Source organism: Xenopus laevis, chromosome 8S (genome assembly GCF_017654675.1).
Source record: "Xenopus laevis strain J_2021 chromosome 8S, Xenopus_laevis_v10.1, whole genome shotgun sequence".
Taxonomy (NCBI): Eukaryota; Metazoa; Chordata; class Amphibia; order Anura; family Pipidae; genus Xenopus; species Xenopus laevis.
In genome coordinates, this window is record NC_054386.1 from 83,627,883 (window position 1) to 83,648,968 (window position 21,086).

Sequence of the window (21,086 nt, forward strand, 5' to 3'; positions counted from 1 at the left end):
GAGTGTGCTGATTCCTCATATTTTGCAACAAGGGGTACTTTGTTTATTATAATACACAATTTTCAGTCAGGTGAAGAAATGACGTCACTAAGCTCCGATTAGCACTGATGACATCACTAAGCACCATTTATAAGGATATAATTTACAGGCTATTCATGACTCTTGTGTATTGTATACATATATATATATATATATATATATATATATATATATATATATATATATATATATATATATATATATATATATATATATATATATATTGAATAAAGTAACCCCTCTTGTAAATTATAAGGATATTATAAGTTACAGAGGAGTTGCATGACCATATAAAAACACGAGGCCAAAGGCCAAGTGCTTTTATACAGGTCATGGAACTCAGAGGTTACTTCTAATATCCTCATATTTTCCAACAAGGGGTATTTTATTTATTATAATACACAAGTTTTAGTGAGTCATGTGACAGAAATCACTACTCACCGTTTATAAGGATATAATTTACAAGATATTCATGGCTTTTGTGTATTATATATATATATATATATATGCGTATATATATTTGTGTGTGCATTTTTTTGAAACTATAGATAAGGTGCAAACAAAAATCACAACGGACAACTTATTTTTGGTATATTTTTATCTATATGTTCAGTCTTGTGGGTGCATGTCTTTCACAGGCTCAGAGGCAGCTTATCACTAATTTATTGTACAGATCGTTTATACTTTCTAATGCTCTTTACCATCTCCACTATACACATATTTATAAGACATTTAGAATGGTTCCTAAGTGAATAACACCTTGTAAAAAAAAAAAAAAAACCCTCCTTAAGTTATCTCCCCCCAAAATAGTTACTGCATAGTGAAAGAAACTGTTATACTAAGAAACTTTCCAATACACCCAAATGTTAATGTTGTTTAAGTTGCATTTTTGAAAGCAGTATTTGATTCAAGTAACGTATATTGGAAATTTATTTGGAATTTCACTTGTCATGCAAATCACCTGGCGGACATGTTTCGGACAAGGTCATTACTGTATGTGAAACATTTCATTTGAAACCAATTTTTGCAACACTTGCGGGGATAACGTTAACAGGAGTATTTGTGTTCAGCGCTGCAGATATCGCCAGTCAAGTGTTAAGCAAAGTAAAAGGTAAAACAGCAGAGGCTTTATTCATTGTGTAAGACTTAAAGAAGCTTGATATACTTTCTGCAAAGTTTTTGTATGAAACCCGCACACACATTTGTCTACACTTATACAAATAGTTTTTCACTATAAGTGTCCAGACCAATATATGTGACTATCCAAGGTATTTGTTATGCTCTATTGTGGGTTTGGTGTCATTCACAACCCATTTTAATTGAATTCACATTTTTATTCATAATCTATAGTATTACAATTCTGAGAGATCAAAAAAACAATTATATATAAGTATAACCAGAAATATCCACTTCACAAATACTTTTTCTACTAACAGTTGTTAATAATTCAGTTATTATAATACAGCAGAGACTGGTGTAAATATGAAGGAAAGGAAGCAGAGAATAAATTGACTTTTTTCATAGAGAGTTTGTCTCCATCTTTTCTCTTAATCTCCTGGAGATGGAAAGCTCATTTTATTCAGGTCTAAAAATGTCCTTGCATAATATGACCTAAAGTGCAAATCCTATGTTGATCATACAGTAGTTGATTGATACCAAACCTAGTTTTTCTCTGGGGGTTTTAATAAGTAATAGCCCAGGTGATTAAAGGAAATTATGCCACTTTTTAGACAGGAGTCTACACTTTCTTGAATAGTAGTGTGGATTATTGGGAGGAGTTTGCGTCGTCCAGTAACCATAGCAACCAGCTAGAAATTCACTTTAACGGGGTTGTTCACCTTTGAGTTAACTTTTAGTATCATGTAGAAAGTGATCTTTTCAGGCTATTTGCAATTGGTTTTTATTATTTGTGGTTTTTGAGTTATTTAGCTTTTTATTCAGCAGCTCTCCAGTTTGTAAAATCTGGTTGCTAGCGTCCAAATTCCCCTAGCAACCATGCACTGATTTGAATAAGGGACTGGAATTTGAATCGGAGAGGCCTGAATAGAATGAGAAGAGTAATAAAAAGTAGGGAGGCCCCGAATCCAGGATTCTGCCTTTTTCTGCAGGATTCGGCCGAATCCTTCTGCCCGGCCGAACCGAATCCTAATTTGCATATTCAAAGTAGGGGCAGGAAAGAAAATCGTGTGACTTTTTGTCACAAAACAAGGAAGTAAAACGTTTCCTCTTCCCACCCTAATTTGCAAATTAGCAGGCCCGCATTTGGGGAAAGGCCACATACAGTACAGAAGCACTAGGGATTCACAGGAGTTGCAATAGTTTTTAAAATTTCCTGTGCACCAATCCCCAGTACTCTGAACCTGATGCTGAAAATTTGTGCATGTGCACAAAGGAAGGGGATGGGACAGGGCGATGAGCAGCAGTGGGCCCAGGGATGCCTGCTATGTAAATCCGGCCCTGCAAATTAGGATTTGGTATTCAGCCAAATATTTCATAAAGGATTCGGGGGTTGGGCCGAATCCAAAATAGTCAATTCGGTGCATCCCTAATAAAAAGCAATAACTAGAGTCCTGCGCGGGTCCTTTTTTTTGGAACCCGAACCCAACCCATTCCTGCAACCGCATTCATACCCGCTTGGACCCGCTACCCGACCCGCAAGTACCTTATCCGCGACCCGCTGACCATCAGGAAGTGCTATCGTAAACCGGAAGTGGCATCTTTGGAAGTAGGCGTGATCAGAAAAAAGGAGTAAAAATCAATATTGAGAAGACCCATGCCCTGACCCGCATCTATACCCACACCCAGAACTTCTACCACAGGTTTTTGCGGGTAACCTGACCCGCTGCAGGACTCTAGCAATAACTATACATTTGAAGCCTTACAGAGCATTTGTTTTCTAGATTAAGAAGAAGGCAAATTATTTTATATATATTATCATACTATGGTGTTGGGCCTATTTATCACATACCAGGGATACTGGATGGGGCAGATTTATCAAAGGTCGAGGTGAATTTTCAAATTCAAAAATTTCTAATTTTGAGCTATTTTTTGTTTACTTTGACTAGGGAATAGTACAAATTCGATTTGAATTTGAAAAAAATTCGAAAATTTGAATATCGAAATTTATCATGTACTGTCTCTTTGACCATTTGCCATCTAATACCTGCCGAATTGCTGTTTTAGCCTATGGGGGACCTTCTAGAACCTATTTGGAGTCAATTGGTGGACTTTGAAAAATCAAAGTTTTTTGGGGGAAAAATTTGATTCAAATTCGATCGAATGCAGGTGACTAAATCTGCCAGGTGTGCCCTTACCCTGATATTCCTTTTTCTTCACTTTCTGTAAAAGAATAACACTAATTTGATCAATTTGATTTGGAATAGAATGTGCAGTGTTCCCAATGCATTTGCACGTATGGAAATAAAAGCTATTATAAGGATTATTCCCTTTTTTTAGACACACATGGACAAGTGATACAAAGAGTACTGCAATAATACCTGCTCTTTTTATTGTACATGTATCTGATATGATATGGCCAAACATGCCTTATATTAAAACTACCCATAAATCTTCCCTCTCTGCCCCTTTTCATGTTGTCTTGGGTTGTCTTAAAGGAGAACGAAACCCCCTGGGCGCAAAACCCCTCCCCCTCCCCTGTTTTGCATGCCTCCCTCCTCCACCCTGGCCTACCTGTCCCCCTGGGCAAACGCCCCTAACTTGTTACTCACCCCTCTGCACAGGTCCTGTCCACGGAGTTCACAGTCGCCATCTTCTCCCACACGCGTCTTCTTCCTGCTTTGACCAGCGTCTTCTGGCGCATGCGCAGTAGGAACATTTACCGGTACGGATCTACTGCGCATGAGCCGAATGTCACTGAAATCGGAAAAGTTTGTGACATTAGGTGCATGCGCAGTAGATCCGTACCGGTAAATGTTCCTACTGCGCATGCCCGAGAAGATGGCGACCATGAACTCCGTGGACAGGACCTGCGCAGAGGGGTGAGTAACAAGTTAGGGGGACAGGTAGGCCAGGGGGGAGGAGGGAGGGGTTTTGCGCCCAGGGGGTTTCCTTCTCCTTTAAGGTCTATACATAGCTTAGCTACTCAATATTTAGGGTATCATTTTATTTTAAGAATACCATGGCAAACTTTCATTATTGTAAGTGACTGCCTAAAGTCAATCCCATTCGTGGCATTCATTATCCTCTTAGTCTTTAAATAGAAGAATAAGCCACAGGATTACTTGAGTGAAAACAAAGCTTTTTCGAATGATATAAAAAAATATGAGGTATATTATTCTGCATGCTGTAACAAATTTACAAAGACATTTCAGGCAAAGGAAACTGGACAGTATCAGCTGAATTAAATATGTTACAATTTGTGCAGGGCAGGTTATGAGGAAAACACAGATCTATTATTTTTTCCCTATTGGGAAATGACTACGACATTTTGATGGTGATATTATACAGGCAAACATGAAAGCAATTCACCTGAGATGTCCAATCCAAACAGTTGGATATTATGTGACTGATTTGCATGTCTATGCAAGTAACCAAATGGCGTTTTTTTGGCGTATGCACATCCATGACCAACTAAATCATTGGTAATATAATAAAATAGTCCTGGTGTGACCACGTCATTTACTGTTCTGCCCCATAAACTGAATTGCCACCTGATCAGATACATATTAAAGGAACAGGAACACAAAAAATGTGTATACAAGTAATTACAATATAATGTACTTTTGCCCTGCACTGGTAAAAGTTCTGTGTTTGCTTCAGAAACGTAATATAGTTTATATAAACAAGCCACTGTATAGCCGTGGGGGCAGCCATTCAAGCTGGAACAAAGGCACAGGTCACATAGCAGATAACAGATAAGAATACAATCTCTTATATGCTGTGTGTCCTGTGCCTTTTCCCCCTTTTTCAACTTAAATGGCTGCCCCCATGGCTACACAGCAGCTTGTTTATATAAACTATAGTAGTACTTATCTGTTATCTACTGTGTGTCCTGTGCTTGAATGGCTGCCCCCATGGCTACACAGCAGCTTGTTTATATAAACTATAGTAGTACATATCTGTTATCTACTGTGTATCCTGTGCTTGAATTGCTGCCCCCATGGCTACACAGCAGCTTGTTTATATAAACTATAGTAGTACTTATCTGTTATCTACTGTGTATCCTGTGCTTGAATGGCTGCCCCCATAGCTACACAGCAGCTTGTTTATATAAGCTATAGTAGTACTTATGTTATCTACTGTGTATCCTGTGCTTGAATGGCTGCCCCCATGGCTACACAGCAGCTTGTTTATATAAACTATAGTAGTACTTATCTGTTATCTACTGTGTATCCCGTGCTTGAATGGCTGCCCCCATGGCTACACAGCAGCTTGTTTATATAAACTATAGTAGTACTTATCTGTTATCTACTGTGTATCCTGTGCTTGAATGGCTGCCCCCATGGCTACACAGCAGCTTGTTTATATAAACTATAGTAGTACTTATCTGTTATCTACTGTGTATCCTGTGCTTGAATGGCTGCCCCCATGGCTACACAGCAGCTTGTTTATATAAACTATAGTAGTACTTATCTGTTATATACTGTGTATCCTGTGCTTGAATGGCTGCCCCCATGGCTACACAGCAGCTTGTTTATATAAACTATAGTAGTACTTATCTGTTATCTACTGTGTATCCTGTGCTTGAATGGCTGCCCCCATGGCTACACAGCAGCTTGTTTATATAAACTATAGTAGTACTTATCTGTTATCTACTGTGTATCCTGTGCTTGAATGGCTGCCCCCATGGCTACACAGCAGCTTGTTTATATAAGCGAAAGTGGTGTTTCTGAAGCAAGCCCAGATGGTTTACCAGCACAGGGCAACTGTACATTATATTTTAATTACTTTGATACACTTTTATTTTTTGGTGTTACTGTTCCGTTAACTTCAGTACCATTGAGCAGAAGCCATGCCCCTCTGGTCTCCCCCAATGTTTGTCAGATGCTGTGTCTCACATGGTGATGGTAAGATTTTGTATATACAGAAGGGGATCCTTCACAAGCAAGTATCACAGATGGGTGTGGGTTTTTTCTCTGTCTGGAAATGATTAGATGAATAGTATGTGCGTTTGTATGTGTTGAGAAATAATTTAGAAAAGGGCTTTATGGATTTCCCCAGGGAAGTATAAATAACGACTGGGAATTCCAAAATGATAACTGTGATCATTACAAAATGTTTGAACAGAGGAAAAACATCTACTGTATGTTACAATTAGGGAAAATTCAGCAGAGCTTTTACCGTTAAGGCTCAGGTTATGAACGAATGAGATTTTCTAGAATAAGAATTATTTTAGGTTTCTAGAATTGCTTTTGTGCTTTTTGTGTGTATAATAGGGAGCTGCAAATCCTTTTCCAAATATCAAAGTCAGCAGAATTTCTGCATTGTATAAAAAATCTGCAATGAAAGGTCTTATCTATGAAACTTGTGATTTATGTTTCTTTCGTTTAGGGGCAGATTTATCAAAGGTCGAGGTGAATTTTCAAATGAAATAAATTCGAATTTCGAGCTATTTTTTGTGTACTTCAACTAGGGATTAGTCCAAATTCGAATCAAATTTGAAAAAAATTAAAAAATTCGAATATCGAAATTTATCATGTACTGTCTTTTTAAAATTTCTACTTCGACCGTTCGCCATCTAAAACCTGCCAAATCGCTGTTTTAGCCTATGGGGGACCTTCTAGAACCTATTTGGAGTCAATTGGTGGACTTTGAAAAATCAAAGTTTTTTGGGGGGAAAATTTGATTCAAATTCGATCGAATGCAGGTGACTAAATCTCCCCGAATTGCCAGGTGTGCCCTTACCCAGGAATAACACTAATTTGATAAATTTGATTTGGAATAGAATGTGCAGTGTTCCCAATGCAAAAATCTACGTTTTTTTGGGGAAAAACTTCAAATTGATTTCCTTTGATTCGTACAATGCGAATTCGTCCGAACAAGGACCTATTCGATCGAAAACGGACCTATTCGAAGTTTTTTTCAATTTGAAATTCGACCCTTAAGTTAACTGATTTTTTTTCAGAGGAAAAAAAAAAACCTCCCTGATGCGGCTAAAAGGCCAAATACAAAAGTACTCCTCTCATGAGGACATGTTGAAGTCAATTGCAGATGTCCCGTTTACAATCATGATCTGAGCTGGGTTTCGTACATTAATCCGAATATTTTGTGGTTTTTGAGCAATAATCTAAAAAAGTCGCCCGAAGAAGAGATTTGTCACTGGGCGACTAATATCCCCTGAATCTTCACGTGTGCCACAACTAGGGTTGCCACTTTTTCAGGAAAAAAAATACTGGCCTTTCTATATGTTTATCTTTTTTCCCTATTAATAACATTGGGATCAGCCATCATTTTTACGGGCCAGGTGGCAACCCTAGGCACCACCCTTAGCCAGAAGCCATTACTATCTCAGCCTGTCTTTGCAATCTGCAATCAAAGCAGCATATCTGGCTCCCATCTAATCTGCAAACTAAGCACTGTATGAGACTGACCCTCCAAACCCTCATATCTCTAAACTAGTGGTCAAAAAAAAGGTTGCTAGGGACTCACCCTCATCGAAAATTATGGAGAGATCTGGGATTCAATAATAACTTATGTTCTTGGATAAACAAGTACTGGAGCCGTGGGTTTGACTCTGACTTGAATATTATCTGCTATTGGTCTGTATGTTCTTCCCTTGTGTGTATGAGTATGATAAAGAACTTAGTATATAAACTCCACTGGTGTCAGTCATTAACAATGTGCTGTGTAAATTCATGAAAGTATCAGTCTTATGTAAATAAAGGACAATAAGATATAACAATTCATTTATGGAGATAGAATGAAGTAAGCTGTGGACGTTCCCACACAACCCTGATAGGGACAGGGATTTAGGAATGGGGATAACTATAGGAGAATCAGACCAGGGGTGTAACTAGAGGAAGCAGACCCTGCGGCTGCAGCGTGGTCCAGGAGGTATAGGGGGCCCCATGAGGCTCTAATTCATATACAATTTCAATAAATATTGGTAAACCAGGACAACCTGTGTATATGTTGGGGGGCCCTAAAATTAATTTGCTGTGGGGCCCAGTAACAGGGTCGGACTGGGGCCCACCGGGACTACTGTCCGGGGCCCCCTCTGACCCACCGCCCCCCTACGTGATGCACCGAGCATGCTCCTGCTTGAAAGGCGCCGCTCGACTCTGCACGCATGCGCACATGGCGCTGCGCGGCACGCCTAAGGAAACATTTTTTTGTGTATAATTTATCGAGAGAGTGGTCTAGCCCGGCGGGGGTCCATTAATGGTCAGGGCCACCGTTTTTTTTCTCCGTATCCCGCCAGGCCAGTCCGACACTGCCCAGTAACATCTACTTACTCCACTGAATCAGACCCTGTGGTTGCTAGGGGTAAGGGGGGGCAGGAGGTATAGGGTACTCAGTGGGGCACTAACTGATAAACAACGTCAATCTAAGGGTAAGGGCACATGGGCAGATTCAGGGCTACACTCTCCTCAAACTGCCTTCCCGTCAGCTATAATGAAAAATCCCTGCGGTATGGCACTCGCGGCGCTTTGTTTTCCGAAGTCGCGCAAAGTTGCCTCACAAGGAAACTTCGGGCGACTCCGTAAAACGAAGCACTGCGAGTGTGGCGATTATAGCCGTCGGGAAGGCAGTTGGAAGAGATTGTCGTCCTGAAGAAGAGGCGATTTGTTGCCGGGGCGACTAATGTCCCCAAATCTGCCCGTGTGCCCTTACCCTAAGTGTGTAGAAAATGTCTGTTTCAAAAATGTAGGGACTATTAAACTGTGTGAATTCTATTTACTTTTAGGAGTAAGAGCCTTAGATTGCAGCTCCACTGGGACAGCCAGGCCCGGGTGTATATTATCTCTATGCGCAGCACTTTATACAGGATATATATTAAATAATAATTAGGATATTTTTCCTCCCTCTTTATAGGGGAACGTCAGCAAATGTTTTTTCCTGGGAATGAGGAGCAGACAGGATCCCCCCTGCATTAAATAATCCACCTGTCCTCCTCATAAGGCACATTCACCTCACAGAGGTCTCATTCTCTTTCCAGAGAAGCCAAAAGCCCTTGAGCGTGAGGAGACGGGGAAGGTGAAACTCAGAGCAGTGTTGGCTCCTCCCACAGTGTGAGTTGTAGTAAGTGTGAGCGACGCTGCGGCTCCCTGTCAGTCCTGAGGCTGCTAAGCGGCTCGCTCCTCTCGGGGCTGCCATTTCAGAAGTACCGCACCAGGTGAGTCGGAAACGTCTTTTCCCAGGTCCTCCATTGTTTTGTCAGTATCAACCATAATGGCTGGGCTCAGCTGCATCTCTGGCGGCTCACTTGTAATCATTCCTTCCAGTCCTTTCCCCCCTGGCTTTGCCTTCTCTCCAGATATGGGCACGAGCTGGCGAGGGATTATTGCATGTCACGTGCTCTCACGGAAAGGAATAGGAGGCAGTAATTGCCGGGAGTTGCTGGATATAACGCGGCGCGTTACGTACATTGGATAGGAAAGGAGCGTATGTGCATAATATTAATAATGGAGCTGCGCCTGTCTGAGCTACTTGGGCTCTACTCTGCCCTGCTTCTAGCGCACCCCATATATATACACTGGGGCTCATTTACAAACACTGGGCAAATTTGCACCCGGGCAATAACCCATAGCAACCAATCAGATCATTGCTTTCAGCGTTTATCCTGCAGCTGGCTGATAAAAGCTAATGATTGATTGGTTGCTATGGGTTACTGCCCAGGTGCAAATTTGCCCAGTGTTTGTAAATGAGCCCCACTACTGTCTCCAATATGCTATATTCCGCACTGATTTATAATCCCACATCCCACCCAGGGCCGTAAAAATGTAATTCTTAACCTAACGTGTATTTTTTTTTAGTTGTAATATTGGTGTGTGGGCAGCCATCTCAGGTCATTTTGTCTGGACATGTGCTTTCAGAAAGAGCCAGCACTTTAGGTAGGGTAAAACACCTGCCAAGATTGGGGCCGGTATTACAAATTTAGTTGTAGTTGCCGGTAAATTTGTAATACCCTTAACAATAGCCCTTGGACCACTGCCAATCTACTCGAAACGTAACTTTTCTCTGCCAGGATGGCTCCTCAACCCACCTTCTAGCCCAGGGGTCCCCAACCTTTTTCACCCGTGAGCAACATTCAGATGTAAAAAGAGTTGGTGAGCAGCACTAGCATGAAACAAGTTCCTGGGGTACCAAATAAGGGCTGTGATTGGTTATTTGGTAGCAGCACTGTTGTGCATTTTGAAATAACATGTTTTCTCATGACCGTATCCCTTTAATGCTTTTCCTCATACACACTTCCACTGCTCTGTCATGATAAGAATACCAGACCAGATCATGTGCTAAAATCGGGTTACGTATAAAATAGTCAGCTTCATCGATTGCATTTGCTTTCAATAGGGGATCAGAGCAGCCTAGCAACTTGCATTTATAAGAAGTATCCCTCATCTGGTATCCCTTCCCTGGTCCTGCTTTTATTCAACAACAGTTTGCGATTGCCCATTTACAGATGCTTTTCTCAGGTTCTAAGGCCATCTGATACTGGTCATAAAGATGTCAATAGGAGATGACACACAGCAGGTAGTATGGTTACAAGTAGCAGAAACAAAATCTCTGCCATGTGTTAGTCGGCAGAGAAAAAGTAGCCAGGGACCCCCCTCCCTCCTCCCCCCAGGCTACATGGGGTGGGGGTACAGGGTTTTTTTCTACAGGGTTTCCTTCTACTTTAAGAGGCAGTGTACATCTAATAACCAAATACTTAAAGGAGAAGGAAAGGAAAAAATCAATACTTATCTCCCTGTATTGTACTCCCCAAGACGTTCAAATTCGCTATGGTAGAAAGTCACTTAGGCCATTCTAATCGGGTAGAATCCATCTCCTTGTTCGGATTGCTTATTTAGTTTGGCAGGCGCCATCTTAGTAATGTAGCGAACACTTCCTTCACTCGCCAAAAAATAAAAATAGTTGACCCTAGGAGTGCTGACGTAGCGCTCAGTAGTGGTAGTGTCAGTGGTGGTAGTCATTAGTGGTAGTGGTAGCGGACCGCAAGCGCTAGATGCAGAGTGTTTGCTGTTCTAACTATAATTAAATCGTACAGCTCATGCGTCTCCTTAGTTACTGGAGACTGTAAGGGTAGGAGGCGTGTGCTTTAGGGTCGCATGATGACACGCTCATATCCAGATTTGAATGCGCACCTCCTGCAGGACTTGCGCCCTTGATCTAAATTATGCTGTGACATCACTGAGTCAGACGCTGCAGTCTTCCTATGAGCGGAACTGCTTCTAGATGAGACCAGGGAGAAAATTTAGAAAACGCTAAGTAATTTCTACGCCCACAAGACTTTGCATTGAAGCCTATTTATGGTTTGCCTTTCCTTCTCCTTTAAACCTCACTGTAGAGTCCTGCAGCGAGTCAGGTACCCGTGGCTTACCCACAAAAAAAAGGGTAACCTGCAGGTTGTGGGTAGAACGTTCGGGTGCTGGTATAGACGTGGTTCTGCGGGGTCACGGGTTGGGTTGTGGGTCTTCTCAATAGCAAGTTTTACTGATGATGCCTACTTCTAATGATACTGCACGATAGTGGAGTGCTCTACCTGACTGGTAAACACTGGTTGAAGGTGCCGGGTGTATTTACCGGAAGACCCTTCCCTTGTACAGGGTCAGAGATACTTGTAGTCAAAAATCCAGCAGCACACCGTGTAAATTGCTTTTTGAAATCCGTGTTTATTAAAGCCCATGTGTATCCGCAAAAAAGGGCAAAGTTTCGGGCCCTTTATCAAGCCTACTTCTAATGATGTCACTTCCGGTTAACAATGACGGTACTTCCTGTTTCTTGATGGTCACGGATCAGGTTGCGGATAAAGCACTTGCGGGTTGGGTCAGGTAGCGGGTCCAAGCGGGTCACGGGTCCGATGCAGGTCAGGGTTCGGGTTTCAAAAATTGTTTCCGCGCTGGGCCTCACTGGATGTGAATATGCTAACCAACAAGCATGCTATATATTGCATGGCTTTGTGTGTGTTCGTAGTGATACACTTGTTTTATGTGTTCAAAATCACAACATAATATACCTAATGCCTAGGTGAATGCAGAGTAAATACTTCCCTTTTACTGTAATGTAGTCTTCTGTTGCGAGTAAAGAACTGTTCCCAAATTTAGTATTTTTTTTTTTTTTAATTTTGTCCCTGGACCTCCAAGGATATTGCAAGTTCTACTAGCTTTTTATTGGCCCATGTCCTGTTTTTGGAATTCCGGAGCACTTGGAATGGAGCAATGAATCATTCCAAGCATTTATCCTATCATAGCCACTGGTAGAACCAGATAGATACCAATACTATGTATCCTGCAGTTTCCTGCAACCCTTTCATCTGAGGGTGGATTCTTCTGGGCCAGTCCCCACTATCAGCCCATCCTTGCTACAAGAAGGTTAAGTCACATATTTTGTTACTCCAGAAAATCTCCTGTCCAGATATCCTTGCCAAGAATGTGTCTGAACCAGAGGAGCGGCTTCCCCATCTGTTTTTCACCCTTGTGTTAGTCAGTACATCTTAGCATTTTGGCAACATAGTCATACTCTAATGCAATCAGACTGTAGACATTTGCATCCATTACCAGCAGCAATTTCATTGTCATTTATGTTAATCATAAAAAGTCAAAGATAGGGTTATACCAGGCCTGCCAGCCAAGATTGCTTCCGTTATTCGACGCCCCATCTACTTAAATTACCTGTTAGTATGATGTAGAGAAGGATATTATGAAACAATTTGCAATTGGTTTTCATTTTTTATGGTTTGTGTTTTTTTGAGTCATTTAGCTTTTTATTCAGCAGCTCTCCAGTTTGCAATTTCAGCAATCTGGTCACGAAGGTCTGTATTACCCTAGCAGCCGTGTATTAATTTGAATAAGAGACTGGAATATGAACAGGAGAGGCCTGAATAGAAAGATGAGTAATATAAAGTAGCAATGACAAAAATGTATAGCCTTGCAGAGCATTTGTTTTTTTTAGATGGGGTCAGTGACCCCCATTTTAATGCTGGAAAGAATCAGAAAAAGAAGGCAAATAATTAAAAACCTATAAATAATATATATAATACATAATGAAGACCAATTGAAAAGTATCTTAAAATTAGCCATTCTATAACATACTAAATGTAAACTTAAAGGTGAACCACCCCTTTAATGGGCTAATTTACCCTAATATTAACTTATAACAGGGCTGGACTGTAGCAAGTTCTGTTTTTCATTTTGATAAATATACCTTCGCATTCTTGTGGCATTGGCTCGAGATTGTGAAAGATAGCGATAAGGCCTTCCAGATTTCTGTTTCTGTGTACTGTTTTTATAATGTTGTTTGTCAGGTCCCTGCTGCATTAATATATTATGTGTATAACTGAAGTGTTATAATATTGTACACAAACAAATTCTGAATCCAGCAAGGCCCCCCAGGCCACATTCAGGGGGGTAAAGGTCACCATATTCTCACATCAGTTCCTCTTGTTTTGCCTTCCTGTTAACTCCTTCAGTGCCAGTTTCCATGTGTTTACGTTTGAGAACGGGGAAGCCTTGCAGGCTTATGAAGGAGGTTTAACTTCGTGATGTCTCAGGGTTTATCAGTTAGCTGTGACCTGCTGAGATTTTAATGGAAAAATATCTCCCCCTGTCATTCCCAATGTAGGCTTCTCTTAAGGTGGCCATACACGTTTAGACCAATTTGACAGCTTATCTGCCCGTGTATGGTGGCTTTCTTCGGGTCTTCACGATCGATATCTGGCCACAATATCGATCGGGAAGGTTTGATTTATACCCGACCGACCCGTCTGATGCCCCTTGGCGTATCGTAATCCAATCGTTCGACCGTACGGCCGAACGTTCGGATTACCTCCAATATAGCCATGCCGTTAGTGGCATATCGGGGAAAGAACTGCTCGTTTGGCGATGTCGCTAAACGATCGGATCTTTGAGTCTGCTTTTAATTTGTCTCTCCAAGTTCATAGAACAACACTGCAATACTTTTTAACTTTACAGTGTGTAGTGTGCCATAGTCCTTTTTTTTTTTTTAATCATCTTTTGCATAGGAAACCAATCTATGAATTGGCGTGCCGAATTTGGCAATACATTTAGCCAGTTCCATGAAATGTAATAAATATGGTACTTACTCTGTACTCTTTCTATACTCTGGGCTCTAGGGAAAGGGACTATAATGGGGTTAAGGGTGGCTATGAAGACCTACCATTTACCTCAGTGTGGATCTAATTTTGGCATCCCACCCATCGATCAAGAATCACTGGGCTAAAGGGACACACCACAGGGTATAACAAACAAGGGAAAGTTGTGCTCATCACTGATTTTTAAAACCGTTAGGTGGGGGTGCAATGAGGCTGTGACCACAAAATACTTATAGACAAATACAAGAGTCCTCTGCACTCAACCCATTATCAATATATTTAAGACAGAGACATTTTGTGCATACTGCTACTGAAAAATGCCTTACCCTTTAAACAAAACAGGGATTGTTTGTCCATATATTGCAATATATTTAAGCTGGCCAACTACGTCAAAGTCATCCCATATCTGTTGCAGATAAAACTTAGTCCCTGTGTAAAATGTATAATGAAGCAATATAATTCTGAATGAGTCAGATGAAAGTTGAGCGTAGGACTGGCCAGATATGGGATGACTTTGACGTAGTTGGCCATCTTAAATATATTGCAATATATGGACAAACAATCCCTGTTTTGTTTAAAGGGTAAGGCATTTTTCAGTAGCAGTATGCACAAAACACCACAGGGTAGGGGTTCTGTGGCCAATTCTCTTCTTGCTGTACATGCTTTGTGATAAACGTGTATGTGGGAGATTGTGAGACACGGTTCTGTTATGTTCCACATATTTGTTTTGTATATGTGGAAGTCTAAGGGCGTTGTGAGCCAGATCCAAATAAAAAGTTTATAAAAATGGCATTTCAGAAAGGAACTTGCCAATTGCCAACACTTGTATTGTTCGTAAGATGTATCAACTATTATTACTCTGTTTTTACCCACAATATAGTCAATACATGTTTATTGGGAAAGATAGCCCAATATGTAATACAGGGCACTACATTTACCCAGGTGTAGTAACCCATAGCAACCAATGAGCTGTTATACAGGTGACCAGCATTTGCTACCTGCTGATTGGGTGACTACCTGCCAACTTGTCTCTCTCTCTCTCTCTTACAAAGCAAAGGTCACTGAAGATTTTCTTTTATTACTATATTTATTCACCTTAAGGGTGGTGGCACACGGTAAGATTCCGGGGAGATTAGTCGTCCAACAACAAATTTCCTCTTCTTCAGACGATGTGTTTTAAAGGAACAGCAGCAACAAAAAATGAATGTTTCAAAGTAATGAAAATATATAGTTTTTTGCTGCACTGGTAAAACTGGTGTCTTTGTTTCAGAAACTCTACTATAGTTTATATAAACAAGCTGCTGTGTAGCCATGGGGGCAGCCATTCAAAGCTGAAAAAGGAGAAAAGGCACAGGATGCATAATAGATCAGCTCTGTAGTGTACAATGGGATTCTTCAGAATGTATCTGTTATCTACTGTGTATCCTGTGCTTGAATGGCTGCCTCCATAGCTACACAGCAGCTTGTTTATATAAACTATAGTAGTACTTATCTGTTATCTACTGTGTATCCTGTGCTTGAATGGCTGCCTCCATAGCTACACAGCAGCTTGTTTATATAAACTATAGTAGAACTTATCTGTTATCTACTGTGTATCCTGTGCTTGAATGGCTGCCCCATGGCTACACAGCAGCTTGTTTATATAAAATGTAGTTGTTTCTGAAGCATGATTTACTAGTGCAGTACAACAGTACATTATATTGTCATTCTTTTAAAACACTTTCATTTTTGGTGATACTTTTCCTTTAGACACATTCAGTTACATTGAGAATGAAAAACAGCAGCCTGCCAGAAAGCATTTCTCTCCTAAAGTGTAGGCACAAGTCACATGACCAGGGGCAGCTGGGAAATTGACAAAATGTCTAGCCCCATGTCAGATTTCAAAATTGAATATAAAAAAATCTGTTTGCTCTTTTGAGAAATGGATTTCAGTGCAGAATTCTGCTGGAGTAGCACTATTAACTGATGCGTTTTGAAAAAAACATGTTTTCCGATGACAGGATCCCTTTAAACTAGACTGCCTCTTACTCTGTACAGTAGAGGACCTACTCTGCTGCACTGTACAATACAGTGTTTGTTCTCCCCCACACATTGTGCATTACAGCATCAGATCTCCCACACACTATACAGTACAACATATGTTCAAATCTTGCCCCCCCTTACAGAACATTCTTTTTTCTACAATCTCCCCCATACTTTACATAGTTGACATACTTTACATAAAGATAGATAGATCATCTGTAGTCACTCATGTCAGAACATTTAAAGGAAAACTATACCCCCAAAATAAATACTTGAGCAACATATAGTTTATATCAAATTAAGTGGCATGTTAAAGAATCTTACCAAACTGGAATATATATTTAAGTAAATCTTGCCCTTTTACATCTCTTGCCTTGAACCACCATTTTGTGATGGTCTGTGTGCTGCCTCAGAGATCACCTGACCAGAAATACTACAGTTTTAACTGTAACAGGAAAAAGTGTGGGAGCAAAAGACAGAACTCTGTCTGTTAATTGGCTCATGTGACCTAACAAGTATAGTTTGTTTGGTATGTCCGTCACTCCCCCCTCCCACCTGACGTCCTCTCCTATGTTGCTCTCCCCTCTTTCCTTCCCTCTCCTCCATTGATCTCCCCTCCCTCCTGTCACCCTCTCCTTCACCATTCTCCCCTCTTTCCTGCCCCTCCCCTCTCCTGTCGCTCTCCCATCCCCCCTGTCACCCGTCCCTCTCCTCTAATACTCACCCCTCCCTCCTTTCCCTCCATCACTTACCACCCTCCCCTCTGTCGCTCTCCTCTTCCTCCTGTCACCCTCCCCTCCGTCACTTTCCCCTCCCTCCCCTCCGTCGCTCTCCCCTTCCTCCTGTCACCTTCCCTTCTGTTGCTCTCTCCCCTCCCTCCTGTCACCCTCCCCTCCATCATTCTCACCTCTCCTCCATTGCTCTCCCCTCCCTCTCCTCCGTCAATCTCCCCTCCCTCCATCGATTTCCCCTCTCCTCTGTCGCTCACCCCTCCCTCCTTCCCCTCTCCTCTGTCACTCACCCCTTCCCCTCTCCTCCGTCGCTCACCCCTCCCTCCTTTCTCTCCCCTCCCTCCTGTCAACCTCCTCTCTGTTGCTCACCCCTCCCTCCTTCTCCTCTCCTCTATCGCTCACCCCTCCCTCCTTCCCCTCCCTCCTGTCACCCTCCCCTCTGTCGCTCACCCCTCCCTCCTTCCCCTCTCCTCCATCGCTCTCCCCTACCTCCTTCCCCTCCCTCTCCTCCGTCGCTCTCCCCTACCTCCTCCTCTCTCCTCTGTCGCTCTCCCTCCTTCCCCTCTCCTCCATCGCTCTCCTCTCCCTCCTTCCCCTCCCCTCTCCTCTGTCGCTCTCCCCTCCCATGGGGGGACACTGGTTCCACCCCATTTTATACAATACAGGGCCTAATTTGCCCTCACACAGCACAATATACGGTCTGTACCTCTAATCATAGTACAATACCGGATATTTCCCCCACTGTGCAATGCATGCCATTTCCCCCTCTATAATACAATTATAGAGTATTTGCAATTAAATGCAATGTTTCTATTTTTGGAACTTGGAGGCACTTAAATTGATTGAAACCTTTGTGAAAGAGTGCCAGCAGTGGCCTTTAAAATAAATATGTGATAAGTGGCTATTATTTGCCGTGTGTCTGATTTTTATCTGGACGTAAGGCTGGGAGGATCATCCATCCTGTTTGGATAAAGGGAAGGAAGCTAATCCTATATGTACTTTTCCGCCTAGAAAGCTATTTGTAGTACTCTTGCTACCTTTATGTTGTACATAGTAAATTAATAATGTTATTTTTAACATAGTCCTGAAATGCCAACGCTTATTAAGATAAAAAGCGAGCTGTAGAGGACCAGTGTCTGCCCATTTAGTCACTAAGGCCTTGCTCTGATAAATATCAGGGGGTTTATTTATCAAAGAGTGAAGTTAATAGTGAAGTTCCGCCACTAGAGTGAAATTCCGCCACTTCCCATTCATTTCTATGGGTTTTTAAAGGCGTATTTATCAAAGGGGGAAATTTCACTTTCACCCATTCTGTGGCGTAACTAGTTGTTACTGGGCCCCATAGCAAATTCAATTTAGGGCCCCAAAATATTTATAAGTTAGCCTATTTTACCAAGATATATTAAAATTGCTAATTAATTAGGGTCTCACTGGGCCCCCTACACTCCTGGGCCCCCTGCAACTGCAGGGTCTGCTTCCTCTATATTTACGCCCCTGCACCCATTGATAAATACACCTTTCAAAATCCCATAGAAATGAATGGAGAGTTGCGGAACTTCACTCTTTGATAAATTTACCCCCAGGTGTCTTATGAAATTACTGTTGTATACTTTGTTATACATAACCAGCATTCAGACACATTTGAAAGTAACAGTGACTGCCATGTATAAGAACAAGGTGCCTGGAGCATTGACCTAATTTACAAGCCAGAACTGCTTTATTGACTTGTGTTTTAGTTATTTTACATATAACAAGTGGATGATTGGGGTTCAGAATAAAATGTAAAACAAATACATGCAATCTGCAATTTTAATGCATTTTTGGTTATATTTTATTTCAGATCAATTCAAGACAATTCAAATATCAACCTAGGGCAGCTATAAGAAAATATTAGATTTCTGCTCATACTGTGATCTTTTGACAATATTCCCTAAATTAATCATTGGTGTCCAGTCAAAAGACCAGTAGAGATGCCGGCAAAAACTCCCATCTATCTTAAAACTTCCACTCCCAAGCGAGGTAAAAAGCCAAAACTTCGAGATGTACTTTCAAGGGAGATGATCAGCCCTCCTCTGGGAGATTTTAGGCACAGTGCTCACATAGGGCTGGATGGAGAAGGAGACATGTTTGGGGAGCTGTCCTTTTTGCAGGGAAAGTATGACCTGATTCCAAACATGGGTCAAAAGTTTACCATTCTTAGTACTGACACCAGCCTCGATGAAGAGTTTCATAGTGATGCCATTTCTGCAAGTTACCGGCCATTCCTGAAAAACGCAGTGTCTCTTCCCGCCTTCAGTGCTCCCAATAGTAAAGACAGAGCCCCACCAAAGCCTCCTAGGTTACACTTGGAAGAGACTCCAGGTCTACGTTCTGTGTCCATCAGCTATGGTGAGAGATGCTTTTCAAGAGATGAGAATGTTTCATTTGCATCTATCCCTCTGGACCAAGAGAGCAGTAATCTTGTGCCTTATGACAGTTTATCTGAGGGGTCAATCAATGAAGATGGTGCCCAGAGCTTTTGTTCCACTTCTGACCGAATGCAGGAAAACAAAGACAACCAACTCACCCAGGAACAAGGTATTCCAAAATCTGAGTCACTCTCTGGGCTTCAATTAGACCTGGGACCTTCCATCTTGGAGGATGTTTTAAGGATAATGGATGATTATAAACTTTAAGACTGCAAGGAAACGGATTATTAAAAACTCATTGATTAACGAAAACAAAGATGTTGTATAAAGATACATAAATACTATTTATTTACTTGGATTGCTTTAATGAGGAACACGTTTCTTAATTGTTTAATAAACCAGCAATTGTTTGCAAGGCAAACAATGGGTTAGAACCCACAATACTGTCTTACAGTAGATGTGTATATATAGACTTTACGCACTCCGTATAAATTTATCAAAATATTGTTCATTCCAATAGTGGTCTCCACCAGCTTAAAAATGGGTTCAACAATTATTATTATACAGAGGATGAAGCAGCACTGGGATATTTTGCATTAAGCTGTGAGTAAGCCTTGAATAACATGTCCTGGCATAGTCGGAGGATGCAGACAACCCAACATAAAATTGCCATTCCCCTAACCATCAAGAGATGTTGTGTTCACTTGAAATTCAGACTGTTATGTTGCTTAACCCTTGACCAGCTGATGATTTAAGTTTCCTGGCAATGATGGTAGACCATGCATGACAGTTATGGAGTCTTAGTGGATTAGTGAGAGGAAAGGTCTGCTGTTAGAATGTATCATATGTTTGACGCTAAAGGAACAGTTGAGTGTAAAAATAAAAACTGGCTAAATAGATAGGCTGTGCAAAATAATAACATGTTTCTCATATAGTTAGTTAGCCAAAAATGTAATGTATAAAGGCTGGAGTGAATGGATCTGTAACATAATAGCCAGAACACTACTTCCTGCTTTTCAGCTCTCTAACTCTGAGTTAGTCAGTGACTTGAAGGGGGGCCAAATGGGACATAACTGTTCAGTGAGTTTGCAATTGATCCTCAACATTCAGCTCAGATTCAAAAGCAACAGTTATGACCCATGTGACCTTCCCTCAAGTCACTGAGTGGTTACTGACTGGTAACCAATCAGTGGAATCCAAGAGAGCTGAAAAGGAGGAAGTCGTGTTCTGGCTGTTATGTTAGACATCCAGTTACTCCAGCCTTTATACATTACATTTTTGGCTAACTAGCTATATTAGGAACATTTTTTAATACACACATTTTCTAATGCACAGCCTATGTATTTATTTACCCAGTTTTTTTTATGCTGAGCAGTTCCTTCAAAATCCAGTATTTTGGCACCAAGGTACAGCTACCAAGTAGGTTGCCAAATAGGGATGCACCAAATCCAGGATTTGGTTCGGGATTCGGCCAGGATTTGGGCTTTTTCAGCAGGCTTCGGCCAAATCCGAATCCTAATTTACATATGCAAATTAGGGGCAGGGAGGAAAATCGCATGACTTTTTGTCATTAAACAAGAAAGTAAACAAGTAAAAATGGTTTCCCCTTCCCACCCCTAATTTGCATATACAAATTCGGATTAGATGTCGGTG

At 41.3% G+C, this 21,086-nt stretch overlaps 1 protein-coding gene across 1 annotated transcript; it reads left to right on the forward strand.

The window, feature by feature from the left end:
• Positions 1-9,246: 9,246 nt before the first annotated feature.
• On the forward strand, positions 9,247-19,791 carry XB5822256.S (provisional ortholog of CDC42 effector protein 2 S homeolog). The gene is given in 2 exon segments (NM_001092066.1): positions 9,247-9,334; positions 18,866-19,791. A coding segment is annotated over 1 exon segment (705 nt). The 5' UTR covers positions 9,247-9,334; positions 18,866-18,995; the 3' UTR covers positions 19,701-19,791.
• Positions 19,792-21,086: the final 1,295 nt, after the last annotated feature.